This window comes from Macaca fascicularis, chromosome 13, assembly GCF_037993035.2.
Source record: "Macaca fascicularis isolate 582-1 chromosome 13, T2T-MFA8v1.1".
In the NCBI taxonomy this organism is placed as follows: domain Eukaryota; kingdom Metazoa; phylum Chordata; class Mammalia; order Primates; family Cercopithecidae; genus Macaca; species Macaca fascicularis.
In genome coordinates, this window is record NC_088387.1 from 58,544,933 (window position 1) to 58,564,253 (window position 19,321).

Consider the following 19,321-nt stretch of genomic DNA (forward strand, 5'->3'; position numbering starts at 1 on the left):
TTTTCTCTGCTTCTTCACTTCTCACTCCTCAGAACACTGCGCTCTGGCTGTATCTTCAGCGGTCTCTTGGAACTGTTCTTGGAAAAGTCCCCAGTGACTTCATACTTGATAAATACATTTGTCTTACGTTGTTTGATGACTTTGCAGCATTTGATGGTTGCTGACCACTTCCACTATCACAGAACCCTCATCAAACAGCCTTCTATGTCCCCAAATGCAACTTTCTGTCACTTTTTTATACTCTTCTTCTACTTACTTACGAAAATGTTGGGGCCATCCAGGGTTCCATTTTTAGCCTTCACTTTGTGCAGGTTGAGACTTTATTTTCAGTTTTGTTATCTGATCTCTGACTCCAGCCCAGACCATTCCTGACTCCACATCCACATATTCATCTGGCTTACTGAATACCTTCTCTTGGATGTGCATGTGTGCCTCAGACTCATTATGTGCAGACATGAAGCCATCTTTTTTCTCTCCAGACCTGCTTTTCCTCTTGTATTCTTCTTTTTGGTGAATGGTACAATTATTCAGATGGAACGTACAAGTCAAAAGTCGTTCTAGAATCCTCCCTCACTCCTAATGCCACATCCAATTAGTGACCAAATCCTATCAATTTGGCCTTCTAAATATAGCTGAAATATCTCATTCAATTCAGCCTCACTGTCATTGCTTTAATCTAGACCTTCTCTATTTTACCATGATCAAGCAGAGGCCCTGTATCTATATTCTTCTGCCTTCCAGTCTTCTCATCCTGCTCCCCAATTAATCCCCTGAGTGCTATCCTAGTGATCCTTCTAACAGTACAGATTTGGTCATGGATTCTCCAGTTTGAAATACTTAATGTCTTTTGTGGGAACATGGATGGAGCTGGAGGCTGTTATACTTAGCAAACAAATGCAGGAACAGGAAACCAAATACTGCACGTTCTTACTTATAAGTAGGAGCTAAATGCTAATAACTGATGAGCACAAACAAATGAACAGCAAACACTGGGGTCTACTTGAGGGTGGAGTTTGGGAGGAGGGAGAGAAGCAGAAAAGGTAACTAGTGGGTACTGAACCTAATACCTGGGTGATGAAATAGTCTGTCCAACAAGCCCCCATGATATGAGTTTACCTATGTAACAAACCTTCACATGTAGCCCAAAGCTAAAATAAAAGTTAAAAAAAAAAAAAAAAAAAGAAATACTTCAGTGGTTGATAAGCCCTTTCCTGCCACTTGGTCTTTATCTCCCCAGCTGAGTTGCACTGCTGTAGCGTCCCAGCCATGGTGTGTGCTCTCACACTCACTCCTTCCATGTTGTGATGATAGTATTCCATTTGTCTGGAGTATCCCCACGATGCCCTCATAGAGTCTGCAAAGTTGGGAAAAGGTTAAATGTTCAAGTGATGATGTTAAACAAGAGGTAAAACTAACATCTTCACTCTCATAGAACTTTGAAAATTACAGGCAACCTGTGTATGTGTGTGTATGTCTGTCTGTCTCTCTTTCTAAAAAATAAACAGTGTGATTTTTCTCTTAGAAATTTTGTACAAAGCAATTTTCCTCAAGAGTTATTTTCAAATAGTTATTTTAACATTATACTTTACCCAAGTGGTATTAGGTAATTTATTGCTGAAAGTGCTAGACACTTTGTTAGATGCCTAGTCATCTTAAAATTGGATCTCATATCATTTAAAATGAACTTTTATTCTAGACAACATTCTACTTTCTTCAAACTAGAGTGATGATGAATTTTTAAATCAAGTTTATTGAGGTATAATTTACATAAATAAAATGCAAATCTTTAAAATGTAGAGTTAAGGCCAGGAGCAGTGGCTCACACCTGTAATCCCAGCACTTTAGGAGGCCGAGGTGGGTGGATCACCTGAGGTAAGGAGTTTGATACCAGACTTACCAACATGGTGAAACCCCGTCGCTACTAAAAATACAAAAAAATTACCTGGGTATGGTGGCACATGCCTGTAATCCCAGCTACTCAGAAGGCTGAGACAGGAGAACCGTTTGAACCCAGGAGGCAGAGGATGCAGTGAGCTGAAATTGCACCATTGCACTCCAGCCTGGGCAGCAAGAGCGTAACTCCTTCTCAAAACAACAACAACAACAACAACAACAAACTATGGTTCAATGAGTTTTAGCAAATGTATATACCCTCATGATTACCACCACAATCATAATATAGAACATTTCCATTATCCCAAAAAATTCTCTCAAGGCCCTTTTCAGTTAATTCCCACCTCTCTGGAAGCTGATTAAGTATTGATATGCTTTCCATTATTATAGATTATATTTGCTCATGTCCTTTGCAGCAACATGGATGGATCTAGAGGCCATTATCCTAAGTGAAATGGCCTGTAAAACAAAGTCAAAAACTGCACATTTTCATTTATAGGTGGGAGCTAAACAGTGGGTACACATGGACATACAGAGTGGCATAATAGACACTGGAGACTCCAAAAGGTGGGAGGGTGGGAGAGGGGTGGGGGATGAAATACTGCCTATTGAGTACAATGTTCACTATTTGGGTGATCAGTACAGTAAAAGCCTCAACTTCATCAATGCAATATATCCATGTAACACAACTGCACTTGTATCCCTAAATCTATAAAAAACATTTTTTTAGATAAAAAAAATAGATTAGATTTGCCTTTTCTAGAGTTCATAGAAATGGGATCATGTAGTAGGTACTCTTGTGTCTTGGTACTTTCACTCGGCATTATTCTGTGAGAATCTTCGATGTTAGTGTGTATTTTTGTATTTTGTTTGTTTGTTTGTTTGTTATCTTACTGAGAGGTAGTTCATTATGTCAATACACCACAATTTTTTTAACTTTTATTTTTAGGTTCAGAGGTGCATGTACAGGTTTGTTTTATAGGTACATTTCATGTCTTGGGGGTTTGGTGTTTTGATTATTTCATCACCCAGGTAATAAGTACAGTATTCGATAGGCAGTTTTTCGATACTTACCATCCTCCCACCCTCCACCCTCAACTAGGCCCTGTTGTCTATTGTTCCCTTCTTAGTGTCTGTAAGTACTCAATGTTTAGCTCCCACTTATAAGTGAGAAATGTGGCATTTGGTTTTCTATTCCTGTGTTATTTCATTTAGGATAATGGCCTCCAGCTGCATCCATCTTGCTGCAAAGCATACGATCTCATTCTGTTTTATGGCTATGTAGTATTACATGGTGTATATGTACCACATTTTCTTTATCCGGTCTACTGTTGATGGGTATTTGGTTTGATTCCAAGTTTTTGCTATTGTGAATAATGCTGTGACAAACATACGTGTGTATGTGTCTTTATAGTAGAACAATTTATATTTCTTTGAGTATATACCCCTGTAATGAGATTGTTGGGTTGAATGGCAACTCTGTTTCAAGTTCTTTGAGAAATGACCAAACTGCTTTCCACGATGTCTGAACTAATTTACATTCCCACTAGCAGTGTATAAGCGTTCTCTTTTCTCCGCACCCTCACCAGCATCTGTTTTTTTTTTTTAACTTAATAATAGCCATTCTGACTGATATGAGATGGTATCTCATTGTGGTTTTGATTTGCATTTCTCTGATAATTAGTGATGTTGAGCATTTTTTTCATATGGTTGTAGTCTGCATGTGTGTCTTCTTTTGAACTGTCTATGTTCTTTGCCTACTTGTTAATGGGGTTGTTTGTGTTTTGGTTGTTCATTTGTTTAAGTTACTTATAGATTTTGGATACTAAACCTTTGTCAGATGCATAATTTGCAAATATCTTCTCCCATTCTGTAGGTTGTCTCTTTACTCTGTTGATTGTTTCTTTTGCTGTGCAGAAGCTCTTTAGTTTAATTAGGTCTCATTTGTCAATTTTTGGTTTTGTTGCAATTGTTTGTGGCACCTTTGTCATGAAATCTTTGCCAGGGCCTGTGCCCAAATAGTATTTCCTAGGTTACCTTTCAGGGTTTTCATAGTGTTAGGTTTTACATTTAAGTCTTTAATCCATCTTGATTTGATTTTTGTATATGGTGTAAAGATGGGGTCCAGTTTCAATCTTCTGTGTATGGCTAGCCAGTTATCCCAGTACAATATTGAAAAAGAAGTCCTTTCCCTGCTTGTTTTTGTTGACTTTGTCAAAGATCAGATGGTTGTAGGTGTGTAGCATTATTTCTGGACTCTCTATTCTGTTTCACTGGTCTCTGTGTCTGTTTTTGTACCAGTGCCGTGGTGTTTTGGTAACTGTAGCATTGTGGTATAGTTTGAAGTCGGGTATGTTGTTATGCCTCCAGATTTGTTCTTTTTGTTTAGGATTGCATTAGCTATTCAGGCTCTTTTTTTGGTTCCATATGAATTTTAAATTAGTTTATCTTTTTTTCTCTTATTTATTTATTTATTTATTTATTTATTTTTATTATACTTTAAGTTCTAGGGTACATGTGCACAATGTGCAGGTTTGATAAATAGGTATACATGTGATATGTTGGTTTGCTGCACCCATCAGCTAGTCATTTACATTAGGTATTTCTCGTAATGCTATCCCTTCCCCAAACCCCCACCCCTGACAGGCCACAATGTGTGATGTTCCCTGCCCTGTGTCCAAGTGTTCTTATTGTTCGATTCCCACCTATGAGTGAGAACATGCGGGGTTTGGTTTTCTGTCTCTGTGATAGTTTGCTGAGAATGATGGTTTCCAACTTCATCCATGTCCTTGCAAAGGACATGAACTCATCCTTTTTTATGGCTGCATAGTATTCTACGGTGTATATGTGCCACATTTTCTTAATCCAGTCTATCACTGATGGATATTTGTGTTGGTTCCAAGTCTTTGCTATTGTGAATAGTGCCGCAATAAACATACGTGTGCATGTGTCTTTATAGTAGCATGATTTATAATCCTTTGAGTATATACCAAGTAATGGGATTGCTGGGTCAAATGGTATTTCTAGTTCTAGATCCTTGAGGAATCACCACACTGTCTTCCACAATGGTCGAACCAGTTTACAGTCTCACCAACAGTGTAAAAGTGTTCCTATTTCTCCACATCTTCTCCAGCATCTGTTGTTTCCTGACTTTTTAATGATCGCCATTCTAACTGGCGTGAGATGGTATCTCATTGTGGTTTTGATTTGCATTTCTCTGATGACCAGTGACGATGAGCATTTTTTCATGTGTCTGTTGGCTGCATAGATGTCTTCTTTTGAGAAGTGTCTGTTCATATCCTTTGCCCACTTTTTGATGGGGTTGTTTTTTATCTTGTAAATTTAAGTTCTTTGTAGATTCTGGATATTAGCCCTTTGTCAGATGGGTAGATTGCAAAATTTTTCTCCCATTCTGTAGGTTACCTATTCACTCTAATGGTAGTTTCTTTTGCTGTGCAGAAGCTGTTTAGTTTAATTAGATCCCATTTGTCAATTTTGGCTTTTGTTGCCATTGCTTTTGGTGTTTTAGTCATGAAGTCCTTGCCCATGACTATGACCTAAATGGTATTGCCTAGGTTTTCTTCTAAGGTGTTTCATGGTTTTAGGCCTAACATTTAAGTCTTTAATCCATCTTGAATTAATTTTTATATAAGGTATAAGGAAGGGATCCAGTTTCAGCTTTCTACATACAGCTAGCCAGTTTTCCCAGCACCATTTCTTAAATAGGGAATCCTTTCCCCATTTCTTGTTTTTATCGGGTTTGTCAAAGATCAGATTGTTATAGATGTGTGGTGTTATTTCTGAGCCTCTGTTCTGTTCCGTAGGTGTATATATCTGTTTTGGTACCAGTACCATGCTGTTTTGGTTACTGTAGCTTTGTAGTATAGTTTGAAGTCAGGTGGCATGATGCCTCCAGCTTTGCTCTTTTAGCTTAGGATTGTCTTGGCCATGCAAGCTCTTTTTTGATTCCATATGAACTTTAAAGTAGTTTTTTCCAATTCTGTGAAGAAAGTCATTGGTAGCTTGATGGGGATGGCATTGAATCTATAAATTACCTTAGGCAGTATAGCCATTTTCACGATATTGATTATTCCTATTCATGAGCATGGAATGTTCTTCCATTTGTTTGTGTCCTCTTTTATTTTATTGAGCAGTGGTTTGTAGTTCGCCTTGAAGAGGTCCTTCATGTCCCTTGTAAGTTGGATTCCTAGGTATTTTATTCTCTTTTTAGCAATTTTGAATGGGAATTCACTCATGATTTGGCTCTCTCTTTGTCTGTTATTGGTGTATAAGAATGCTTGTGATTTTTGCACAATGATTTTATATCCTGAGACATTGCTGAAGTTGCTTATCAGCTTAAGGAGATTTTGAGCTGAGATGATGGGGTTTTCTAAATATACAATCATGTCATCTGCAAACAGGGACAATTTGACTTCCTCTTTTCCTAATTGAATACCCTTGATTTCTTTCTCTTGCCTGATTGCCCTAGCCAGAACTTCTAACACTATGTTGAATAGGAGTGGTGAGAGAGGGCATCCTTGTCTTGTGCCGGTTTTCAAAGGGCACAAGACAAGGATGCCAGTTCCAGTTTTTGCCCATTCGGTATGATATTGGCTGTGTATTTGTCATAAATAGCTCTTATTATTTTGAGATACGTTCCATCAATACTGAATTTATTGAGAGTTTTTAGCATGAAGGGCTGTTGAATTTTGTCGAAGGCCTTTTCTACATCTATTGAGATAATCATGTGATTTTTGTCTTTGGTTCTGTTTATGTGATGAATTACATTTATTGATTTGCATATGTTGAACCAGCCTTGCATCCCAGGGATGAAGCCAACTTGATCGTGGTGGATAAGCTTTTTGATGTGCTGCTGGATTCGATTTGCCAGTATTTTATTGAGGATATCTGCATTGATGTTCATCAGGGATATTGGTCTAAAATTCTCTTTTTTTGTTGTGTCTCTGCCAGGCTTTTGTATCAGGATAATGCTGGCCTCATAAAATGAGTTAGGGAGGATTCCCTCTTTTTCTATTGATTGGAATAGTTTCAGAAGGAATGGTACCAGCTCCTCTTTGTACCTCTGGTGGAATTTGACTGTGAATCCATCTGGTCCTGGACATTTTTCGGTTGGTAGACTATTATTATTGCCTCGATTTTAGAGCCTGTTATTGGTTTCTTCGGAGATTCAACTTTTTCCTGGTTTAGTCTATGGAGACTGCATATGTCCAGGAATTTATCAATTTCTTCTAGGGTTTCTAGTCTATTTGCATAGAGGTGTTTATAGTATTCTCTGACGGTAATTTGTGTTCCTGTGGGATCAGTGGTGATATCCCCTATATCATTTTTTATTGCATCTATTTGATTCTTCTCTCTTCTTTGTTAGTCTTGCTAGCAGTCTATCAATTTTGTTGATCTTTTCAAAAAACCAGCTCCTGGACTCATTGATTTTTTGAAGGGTTGTTTTGTGTCTCTATCTCTTTCAGTTCTGCTCTGATCTTAGTTATTTCTTGCTTTCTGTTAGGTTTTGAATGTGTTTGCTCTTGCTTCTCTATTCTTTTCATTGTGATGTTAGGGTGTTGATTTTAGATCTTTTCTGCTGTCTCTTGTGGACATTTAGTGCTATAAGGTTCCCTCTACACACTGCTTTAAATGTGTCCCAGAGATTCTGGTATGTTTTGTCTTTGTTCTCATTGGTTTCAAAGAACATCTTTATTTCTGCCTTCATTTCGTTATGTACCCCATAGTCATTCAGGACCAGGTTGTTCAGTTTCCATATAGTTGTGCAGTTTTGATTGAGTTTCTTTTTTTTGTTTGTTTTTTTTTTTTGTTTTTTTTGAGACGGAGTCTCGCTCTGTCGCCCGGGCTGGAGTGCAGTGGCGGGATCTCAGCTCACTGCAAGCTCCGCCTCCCGGGTTTACGCCATTCTCCTGACTCAGCCTCCCGAATAGCTGGGACTACAGGCGCCCGCCACCTCGCCCGGCTAGTTTTTTGTATTTTTTTTAGTAGAGACGGGGTTTCACCATGTTAGCCAGGATGGTCTCGATCTCCTGACCTCGTGATCCGCCCACCTCGGCCTCCCAGAGTGCTGGGATTACAGGCTTGAGCCACTGCGCCCGGCTTGATTGAGTTTCTTAATCCTGAGTTCTAATTTGATTGCACTATGGTCTGAGAGACAGTTTGTTATAATTTCTGTTCTTTTTCATTTGCCGAGGAGTGCTTTATTTCCAATTATGTGGTCAGTTTTAGAGTAAGTGCACTGTGGTGCTGTGAAGAATGTATATTTTGTTGATTTGGGGTGGAGAATTCTGTAGATGTCTGTTAGGTCTGCTTGGTGCAGAGCTGAGTTCAAGTCCTGGATATCCTTGTTAACCTTCTGTCTCGTTGATCTGTTGAATATTGACAGTGGGCTGTTAAAGTCTCCCATTATTATTGTGTGGGAGTCTAAGTCTCTCTGTATGTCTCTAAGGACTTGCTTCATGAATCTGGGTGCATATATATTTAGGATAGTTAGCTCTTCTTGTTGAATTGATCCCTTTACCATTATGTAATGACCTTCTTTGTATTTTTTGATCTTTGTTGGTTTAAAGTCTGTTTTATCAGAGACTAGGATTGCAACCCCTGTCCTTTTTTGCTTTCCATGTGCTTTGTATGTCTTCTTCCATCCCTTTATTTTGAGCCTATATGTGTCTCTGCACGTGAAATGGGTCTCCTGAATATAGCACACCGATGGGTCTTAACTCTTTATCCATTTGCCAGTTCGTGTCTTTTAATTGGGACATTTAGCCCATTTACATTGAAGGTCAATATTGTTATGTGTTAATTTGATCCTGTCATTATGATGTTAGCTGGTTATTTTGCCTGTTAATTGATGCAGTTTCTTCATAGCATTGGTGGTCTTTATAATTTGGCATGTTTTTGCAGTGGCTGGTACCGGTTGTTACTTTCCATATTTAGTGCTTCCTTCAGGAAGTCTTGTAAGGCATGCCTGGTGGTGACAAAATCTCTCAGCATTTGCTTGTCTGTAAAAGATTTTATTTCTTTTTCACTTATGAAGCTTAGTTTGGCTGGATATGAGATTCTGGGTTGAAATTATTTTCTTTAAGAATGTTGAATATTGGCCCCCACCCACTTCTGACTTGTAGAGTTTCTGCAAGCAGATCCACTGGTAGTCTGATGGAATTCCCTTTGTGGGTAACCCGACCTTTCTTTCTGACTGCACTTAACATTTTTTCCTTCATTTCAGCCTTGGTGAATCTGATGATTATGTGTCTTGGGGTTGGTCTTCTTGAGGAGTATCTTCGTGGTGTGCTCTGCGTTTCCTGAATTTGAATGTTGGCCTGTCTTGCTAGGTTGGGGAAGTTCTCCTGGATAATATCCTGAAGAGTATTTTCCAACTTGGTCCCATTCTCCCCATCACTTTTAGGTATACCTATCAAATCTAGATTTAGTCTTTTCACCCATATTTCATGGAGGGTTTATTTGTTTCTTTTTCCTCTTTTTTTCCTGCAACTTTGTCTTCTCATTGTATTTCATTAATTTGATCTTCAATCACCTTTCTTCCACTTGATCGAATCGGCTACTGAAGCTTGTGCATGCCTCACGAAGTTCTCATGCCATGGTTTTCAGCTCCATCAGGTCATTTAAGTTCCTTTCTACACTGTTTATTCTAGTTAGCCATTTGTCTAACTTTTTTCAAGGTTTTTAGCTTCTTTGCGATGGGTTTGAACGTGCTCCTTTAGCTTGAAGAAGTTTGTTATTACCAACCTTCTGAAGCCTACTTCTGTCAACTCGTCAAAGTCATTCTCCTTCCAGCTTTGTTCCATTGTTGGCAAGGAGCTGAGATCCTTGGGAGGAGAAGAGGCGCTCTGGTTTTTAGAATTTTCAGCTTTTCTCTTCTGATTTCTCCTTATCTTTGTGGTTTTATCTACCTTTGGTCTTTGATGTTGGTGACCTACAGATGGGGTTTTAGTGTAGATGCCCTTTTTGTTGATGTTGTTGCCATTCCTTTCTGTTTGTTAGTTTTCCTTCTAATAGTCAGGTCCCTCAGTTGCTGGTCTGTTGGAGTTTGCTGGAGGTCCAGTCCAGACCCTGTTTGCCTGGGTATCACCAGCCGAGGCTCTGTTGGAAATGCAGAAATCACCCGTCTTCTGCGTCAGTCATGCTGGGAGCTGCAGACCAGAGCTGTTCGTATTCGGCCATCTGGGAACGGATCTCAAATTAGTTTTTTTTTCTAATTTTGTGAAGAATGTCATTGGTAGTTTGATAGGAATAGCATTAGATCTGTAAATTGCTTTGGGCAGCAAAGCCATTTTAATGATATCGATTCTACCTATCCATGAGCTTTGAGTGTTTTTCTATTTGTTTGTGTCATCTCTGATTTCTTTGAGCAGTGTTTTGTCATTCCTGTTGTAGAGATCTTTTACCTCTGTGGTTAGCTGTATTTCCTGGTGTTTTATTCTGTGGCTATTGTGAATGGGATTGTGTTGCTTATTTGGCTCTCAGCTTGGATGTCGTTGGTGTATGGAAATATTACTGATTTGTATACTTTAGTTTTGTATCGTGAAATTTTGCTGAAATTGTTTCTCAGATTTAGGAGCTTCTGGGTAGAGACTATGGGGTTTCCAGGTATAGAATCATATTTTCTACAAACAGAGATAGTTTGACTTCCTGTCTTCTATTTGGATGTATTTTATTTCTTTCTCTCACTTGATGGCTCTGGCTAGGACTTCCAGTTCTATATTGAACAGGAATGGTGAGAGAGGGCATCCTTGTCTTGTTCCAGTTTTCCAGCTTTTGCCCATTCAGTATGATGTTGACTGTGGATCTGTCATAGATTATTATTCTTATTTATATTCCTGCAATGCCTAGTTTGTTGAGGTTTTTTTTTGTTTTGTTTTGTTTTTTTTTTAACATGAAGGGAGGTTGGATTTTATTGAAAGCCTTTTCTGTGTCTATTGAGATGATCTTGTGGTTTTTGTTTTTCATTCTGTTTATGTAATGAATCACATTTAGTGATTTGAGTATGTTGACCTAAACTTACATCTAAGGATAAAACCTACTTATTTGTGGTAGATTTTCATTTTGATGTGCTGCTGGATTTGGTTTGCTAGTATTTGTTGAGGATTTTTACATCTATGTTTATCAAGGATATTGGTCATAAGTTTCCTTTCTTTGTTGTCTCTCTGCCAGATTTTGGTATCAAGATGATGCTGGCCTCATAGAATGAGTTAGGGAGTCCTTCCTCTTCATTTTTTTGGAATAGTTTCAGTAGGAATGGTACCACTCTTCTTTATACACGTGGTAGAATTTGGCTGTGAGTTGTTTGGTCCTAAGCTTTTTCTGGTGGTAGCCTTTTTATTAGTGATCCAGTTTTGGAGCTTGTCATTGGTCTGTTCAGGCATTCAGGTTCTTCCTGATTCAATCTTGACAGGGTGTACATTCCCAGAAATTTATTCGTATCTTCTAGGTTTTCTAGCTTGAGTGCATAGAGGTGTTTCTAATATCCTCTGAGGGTTTTTTGTATTTCTGTACCACAGTTTTTTAATCCTTTCACATATTGATGGACATTTGGTTTGTTTCCAGGTTTTTGCTAACAGATTAAAAATGCTATGTACTTTCATCTACAAATCTTTATATGAATATATATTTTCATTTCTCTTGTCAAAAACCTACAAGTTTAAAATGACTGGGCCATATGCTAAGTGTTTGTTTAACTTTAGAAGAAACTGTTTTCTAAAATGATTGTGTCATTTAGCATATCAGCAATTTATGGCAACTCTAGTTGCTCCAAGTTCTAACACTTGAAATTAATGGTCATTTTAATTTTACCCATTCTAGTAAGTGTGTCATGGTATTAATTTGCATTTCTCTGGTGACTGTTGGAATTGAGCGTCTTTGGAATTGATGAAGTGTCTTCAAATCTTTTGCCCAAATTTAATTGAATTTTTTGTTTACTTATTCTTGAGTTGTAAGAGGTTTTTTTATATATATTTTATGAATACAAGGTCTTTGTAAGATACTTGTATTGTGAATATCTTCTTTCAGCCTATAGTTTACCCTTTCATTATTTTATCATTGTGTATAAAGTAGCAGAAGTTTTTAATTTTAATGAAATTCAATTCATAATGTTCTTTGTTTTATGGCTTTTGCTTTTCATGTCCTAAGAAAACTGTTTAATGTAGGGTCACAAGGATTTTCTTCTAGAAGTTTTGTGGGCTTAGCTCTTACATTTAGGTTTATGGTCTATTTCATGTTAATTTTTTGCATATGGTATGAGGTATGGGTTGAGATTAATTTTTAATATGAATATTTATTGTTCCAGCACCAGTTGTCAGAAAGAGTATTCTTTCTCCCATTGAATTACTTTGACCTATCAATAACTGTATTGTCTTTTAGTGAATTAAATGTCTGTACTTAAGCAAGTACCATTCTGACTTAATTCCTGTGGCTTTACGTTAAGTGGTTTTACAGTAAGTCTTGAAATCGGGTACTGTTAGTCTTTTAACTTTATTCTTCTTTTTCCTATTATTTTGACTATTCTAGATCCTTTCCATTTCTATATGGTTTTGAAACTGGCTTGTTTCACCTGATGGGATTTTGACTGAGATTGTGTTGTATCTACAGATCATTTTAGGGAGGAATGATTCTTAACAATATTGAGTATCCTAATCCATAAAAGTAGTACCTCTCTCCAGTTATTTAGGTTTTCATTAGTTTCTCTCTGCATAGTTCTATAATTTTAAGTGTAAAGGTCTTGTGCATGCTTTGTTATATTTATCCCTAAGTATTTCATGTTTTTGGATTATATTGTAAATGTTTTTAATTACAATTTTTATTGTTCATTGGGATTATGTAGAAATAAAATTTTAAAATATTGACCATATATCCTGCAATCCTGTTAAACTCATTCTTAGCTGAAGTGACTTGGAATCCTTAGGATTTTCTACATAGATGATCATGACAACTGGATTTAGAAGTTTTACATCATCTTATCTAAACTGTGTGCTTTTTATTTTATTCTCTTCACTTCTTACAGCTAGGACATCTGGTACAATATTAAATAGACATGGTAAGAGAGGACATCCTTGCTTTGTTTCCAATCTTTGGTGGAAAAAGTTCAATCTTTCACTATAAGTATGATGGTATTACATTGAGGAAGTCCCTTTCCATTCCCAGTCTGCTGACATATATCATCTTGAGTGGATGTTGAATTTTTTTCAAGTGCTTTTTCTGCAGCAATTGAAATGATTATAGGGTTTTTTTCTTTCTTCTCATCATAAGGTAAATTATATTGATTGGCTTTCACATGTTTAAGCAACCTTGCATTTGTGGGAGTAATCTTGCTTATTCATGATATATTATCTTTTTAATATATTGCTGGATTTGCTAATATTAAGGGTTTTTGTGTTTATTTATGGGAAATATTGGTCTGTAGTTTTCTTTTTATTGTAATATCTTCATTTTTGGTGTCAGTGTAATTCTAACTACATGAAATGAGTTGGGAAGTATTCTCTCTTGTAATTTGAGTTGTATTGAATTTATGTTATTTCCTCTTTTGTTAATTTTTTTTTTAACGTATTACTATTTTTTTAGAGACACAGTCTTGCTATCTTGCCCAGGTTGTACTTAAAACTCTTGGGCTCAAGCAGTCCTTCCACCTTCGCCTCCTGTGAGGCTGGAACAATAGGTGTGCGCCACAGTTCCTGGCTTTATTATTTCTTCCATTAATGTTTGAGAGAATTCACCAGTGAACACATCTTAATATGCAGGTCGTGTTTAATTATGTGTGTGCATTGGTGCACGTGTGTGTGTGTGTGTGTGTATATGTGTAAAGTTTTTTTTAACAATGACTTCAAATTTAAATAATATAGAGCCATTCAAGTTTATTCCTTCTTGAGTGAGCTTTGATAGTTTGGGTCTTTTAAGGAATCCATTTCATTTAGGTTATATTTATTCATATAAAAACTAATTATTCACTGATTTTCAATGTCAGTAGTTCTGTAGTGATCATTCTTATTTTGGTAATTGTATCATCTCTCTTTTTTCTCAGCTGAGACAGAAGTTTGTCAATTTTACTGATCTTTTGAAAGAACAAGCTATTGAATTCATTGATTTTTCTATATTTGTTATTTCCTATTTATTGTCTTTATTATTTCCTTCCTTCTGTTTACTTTGGTTCTTACTTTAATTCAATTAAAAATGTTTTCTAATAAACTTTGTGATATTTTTTTCTTTGACTGATAGGTTATTTAGAAGGATGTTGCTTAACTTCTAAATATTTGGAGATTTTCCAGATAATTTTTCTTATTGATATTTAATTCTGTTGTGGTCCGAGAAAATGCTCTTATGATTTTAAAACTTTTAAATGTATTTAGCTTCATTATATTACCCAGAATATGCTCTATCTTGTTCAATGTTCTGTGTGCACTTAAAAAGAATGTATTTTACTGTGGTTGGGTGCAGTGTTTTATAAATGTCAGGTCAAATTCATTGATAGTGTTTTTCAAGTATTTCCTATACTTATGAATTTTTTGCTTACATATTCTCTTGATTAGTAAAAGTGCTGAAATCTCCAATTATAATTTGATCGATCAATTGATTGATTGATTGATTGAGACAGTCTCACTCCGTCACCCAGGCTGGAGTGCAGTGGTGTGATCTCGGTTCAACGCAACCTCCACCTCCCAGATGCAAGCGATTCTCCTGCTGCAGCCTCCCGAGTAGCTGTGATTACTGGCCCCTGCCACCACACCTGGCTAATTTTTGTGTTTTTAGTAAAGACTGTTTCGCCATGTTTGCCATGCCTGTCTTGAACTCCTGACCTCAAGCAATTCGCCTGCCTTGGCCTCCCAAAGTGCTCAGATTACTGGCATGAGCCACCAGCCCTAGGCACCAATTATGATTTTAGATCTGGGTTTTTCTCCTTTTAGTTCTGTCCATTTTTGCTTTATTAGTTCACAGCTCTGTTATTAGGTGAATTTAAGGATTGTTATCTTTCTTCATGAATTTTGGATCGTTTTTGTAAAGGTGTAGAATTCTAGATTAATTTACTTTTTACCTCTCAGTACTTTTAAAATGTCTTGTTATTGTTTTCTGGATTACATAATTTTAGATGCAAAGTCTGTAATCATTCATATCTTTGCTTTTTTGTATATCCAGTGTATTTGTTTTTTCTGTGGTTGCCTTTTGAGGTTTTCTCTTTATCACTTTTCAATGATTTTATTATGATTATATGTTAGCTTTTCTTCTCAATAGATGAGTTCTTTCTCTTGTTACTAGTAGAAGTATTAATAGGGTATAGGTGGAGTTAACAGACTTCAGATATTTTTGGTTTCCTGCAAAGTTCCTATGGATTAATATCTACTGCTAAGGAACCACCCTGATTTATGAGGACTTCCAATGCTTGACTGCAGGCTCATGAAGGCTTTTGGACAGTCACATTCTTTGATTTTACCAACACAAAAGGAATAGTAAAGTTTTACTGCTTAGTATAGTCAGGGCAATTCCCCAGATTCCCTATCAAGTTGAGTCCTGTTAATAGCACAAGTTTTCATTTTGATGTGATTTGAAGTTAGTATGAAAAATTTTAGCATCTTTCTCATGAACTAATACATTTTTTAAAATCCTGAAGCCTATAACTATTCCAGTTAAATGATGATGATAGTAATAAAAAGAATTACAGTAATATTTTATAATACTTTGTGGCTTAGAAAGTAATTTCACATATGTTTTTTCATTTTCTTTCATGATTATTTGTACTGAGAGGAAGTTTTTTAGACTTTAATCAGTAAACATTGAAGAAAAAAAGATTTTGTAACCTACCATTTTGAAAAGATTAAAAAAGTTACATAAAACAAACAAGCAAAAAATCTTGTTTAACAGCTCTAGTACTTATTGTCATTTAATACACAGAAATTATTAATTTCAAATGAGGTCAGCCATATTTAAAAGACAGTAAAACCACAACAGAATACCACCCCCCAGTCTTTGTTTTATGCTCTTGGTCCTAAGAGTAAAAGTGAATTTTCTTTCATTTTAAAAGGATCAACAGATGTGTTTTTGTTGTACCAGTGTATCTTACAGCAAATATTAGTTGAGAAGGAGATCAGTCCCACATTCCTAGCACTTATGCAAGCAATATAGGTTTTTTTCTTTATGGAAAAGTTAACTCTTTTTGTTATTCTACTTTTATTTTAAAAGATTCACCTGGTTTTCCACGTTTTGTGATAGGTGTCTTCACTCAAGGACAGCTGGGCCTGGTAGACATCATCTTCCAGTACATTCACTGTGATGAGATCTGTGAGGCAATAAACATCCTGAGCAGCATGAACTGGGACACTCTGGGCCATCAGTGCTTTATCAGCATGAGCGCCATTGTAAACCATCTTCTTAGACAGAAGCTCACTCCAGAGAGAGAAGGTCAGACTTGAAATGTTTTTCATAGATGGGTTTTGTATATACATGAAATATATTTTATTGAGTTATTTTTTGAGGTTGTTTTTGAGTCATGGCATTGGAGAATAAATGATAAAAATGTTAGTGCTCTATTAAAACTGAAAGGATCAGATATCAAATAATTGCTCCCATGTTGTACTTACTGTATAGTATTTGTCAACATAAAGAACAACTTTTCTGTATATGCTTATGTCGGAACTTACACTGCAGTCATTGTACAATTCAGTCTAAGCTCACAGATGGAACGTGCTCAGATTTCAAACTTTGATCAAAAATTTCATGTACTCCGTGAGGTCTGCTAGACAAAGAGCACCAAATAAAGGTCTTTATTCCTCCCTCACATTAGACATCAATTTTTTTTCTCACACCCAAGTCCTCTGTCCAGACAATAGTCCTTAACACTTACTTTTTTTGTATATCTGAATTGTAGCCCAGGCTGCTCCTTCTTGTTTTCCTTATTCTGACTTATAGTTGTGACACTCTTCTCTCTTCTGCCTGCTTGGATTTCCTTACCTTTGCCCAATAAGTAATTTTGTCTATCGGGATCTAAGATGTTTAATTTTAAAAGAGAAGTTAAAAAAGCTAAGGTCAGGGGGTGGGCAGTGGGGAATGCTGTGACACATACAATAATGAAATAAATCTATTTGCCAATTATCCAGTATTATTTTTCTTGTAAGTTATTTACTTAATGTACAATGCATCTAAACATTCTAACATTTGCATCTTTCATATCTTTGTAGTAAGCACTGACATTAATGGCGGAAAATCATGGCCAATGAGAAACTGTCCCTAGGTAATTTACAAGATAGGAGGAACAGGAAATATGTCAAAAGGTCTTTACTTGGAGAGCTTTTCTTTTCTATTTCTTTACATTTTTATAGATTTTTCTTATCCCACCTTATTACATTGCCAAAATAAACAAGTTGTTTGGAGAGAATTTTATAGGTAACCTTCATTTTAGTAATTTTAGAGAAGAATAATTAGTAAGCACATGCTCTTCCGAGAAATCTATATCATGGGTCTTGGCCCAAGTCACACATGGCCCACAATAAATATTTATTTAATATTAATTGAATGTTCTTTTTGGAGGTAGTTAAAATTTATCTAGGGAAATTCCAATATTTTTCTTTATATATTTAGAGACAGAGTGTCACTCTGTTGCTTAGGCTGGCATGCAGTGGCATGATCTCGTCTCACTGCAATGCCTGCCTCCTGGGTTCAAGCAATTCTCCTGCCTTAGCCTCCTGAGTAGCTGGGATTACAGATGTGCACCACCATGCCCGGCTAATTTTTCTAATTTTAGTAGAGGGGTTTCACTATGTTGCCCAGGTTGGCCTCAAGTGATCTTCCTGCCTCAGCCTCCCAAGGTGCTGGGATTACAGGCATGAGCCCGTACTGCACCTGGCCAAGAAATTCCAGTATTTTTACAATGAGAAAATGCCTAGTGCATGGCCCACTACTTAGGTACTCAATGAGTATTAGCTAAAAATAAAAAGAAGAGTGTAACTCCATAATTTTAGGGTATAAGGTACTACTATAATATTGCTGCCTGCAGAGTTATCTTAACTAATTATTTCTTAGTATTGATATACTGTAATGACTGAGTGTATACTTAAAAAAAAAAGAAAGAAAAAATTTTAAAAGGCAAGGTCCCTAAAGAATGCTTATGTTAAGAGATCATAAATTTACAATTAAAGAAGAAATATCGAAAAGATAAAATATTGACTCTCAGCACACTGAAAATTGCTAGCACCTTAGCGAATTTGTCTTGTAAGATTACTGTGTTATAGGAAAGATTATTAGGGAATATACAAATGGGCATTATCAGATTCTTGATATTTTCAAGGAACCATATTGGGGAGATAGGGAAATAAAAAGCTTGTATGATACTAGGCTATTAAAAAAAAATTTTGCATGATGCTGGGTTATCAGAATATGTACATTTTAAGTAGGTATGTGCATTTCCCCCCAAGTAACTGTGAAACATATTTCTAAAACATTCAGAATTTTTTTTCTCTCTTGAGACTTATTCTATCTGAATCTAACAAATTTGACATGGTAATTTGTTTCCTTTTATTAGCGGAACCCAGTGAGCTCTTTTATTTGTAGCCGTATTGTAGTTATCTTTGAGATCTTCATTTCTGCCTTAAACATCAAGCTGCGCTAGCTAATGAATCTATAACTGTGCTGGGAGTTATGACTATTCCATGTAGGTTCGAACATTTCAGATGTACAAAACATGCTGTCAAGAAAACAAGCAATGGGAAGAGAATCTGGCTTGTTTTTACAATAGCATTGCTGCATTCAATTTTAATCTAAATTGACTGCTGCTTTGAAAGAAAATACCCCTAAAGTTCATCTTACTTTACTGTCTAGATTTGAGATTAAAAAAAGAAATTACTAACAGCTTAGCCAAGTCCATAGTAATTATTTTGATGAGGCATTTAATACTTTCAAACCCAAATATGCCTAAAACTAAAGAGTTTTCCTAAATAAGGAATTGTTTATTCAACCCAGTGCTAGTAGCATAAAAATCAGAGGAGTCTTACTGTGAACTGTCGTGTTCTCATACATACTCTTACTCTCACCATTATGGTAATTACTTAACTTCCAGATATTTCTGGGAAAAAAACCTAGTCCCATGAGCATGTCTTTGCAAAATTGTGAAACAGGCAAAATGTGCCCTTTCCCCCAATCTTAGCCCTCTAGTTTATTAAAACCTGCCTCTCCAGTCCTTCTTTCCTCTCCCAGAGGTCTTAGTTTTCACACTTGGATAAAACCAAGACTTTTGCTGTTTAGGGCAGAACTTAGGGAAGATATAGGGACATTCACGGTTGTCTTAAAATTGCAGTAGAGACATATTTCTACTCCAATATGGCTGTTTATTTGTATTATTTTAAAAAACATTTCTGCTATATCGATTCCAATTCCCAATGAAGAAAGGTCAGTTTTCTCCTTTTAGCCCAAGAGA

The 19,321-nt window shown here is 36.4% G+C and overlaps 1 protein-coding gene across 17 annotated transcripts in view; it reads left to right on the plus strand.

Moving 5' to 3' along the window:
• The window catches only part of WDPCP (WD repeat containing planar cell polarity effector), a 487,362-nt gene that overhangs the window by 196,127 nt on the left and 271,914 nt on the right, over window positions 1-19,321 (plus strand). For all 17 annotated transcript variants that reach the window (XR_012422331.1, XR_001484464.4, XR_012422332.1 and 14 more), the window contains one exon: window positions 16,126-16,314. Coding sequence is in view for 13 of the 17 variants with exons in the window: in XM_015433598.3 (XP_015289084.2) it covers window positions 16,126-16,314 (189 nt within the window). In the remaining 4 variants the exon portion in view is untranslated. The remainder of the gene's footprint in view (window positions 1-16,125; window positions 16,315-19,321) is intronic.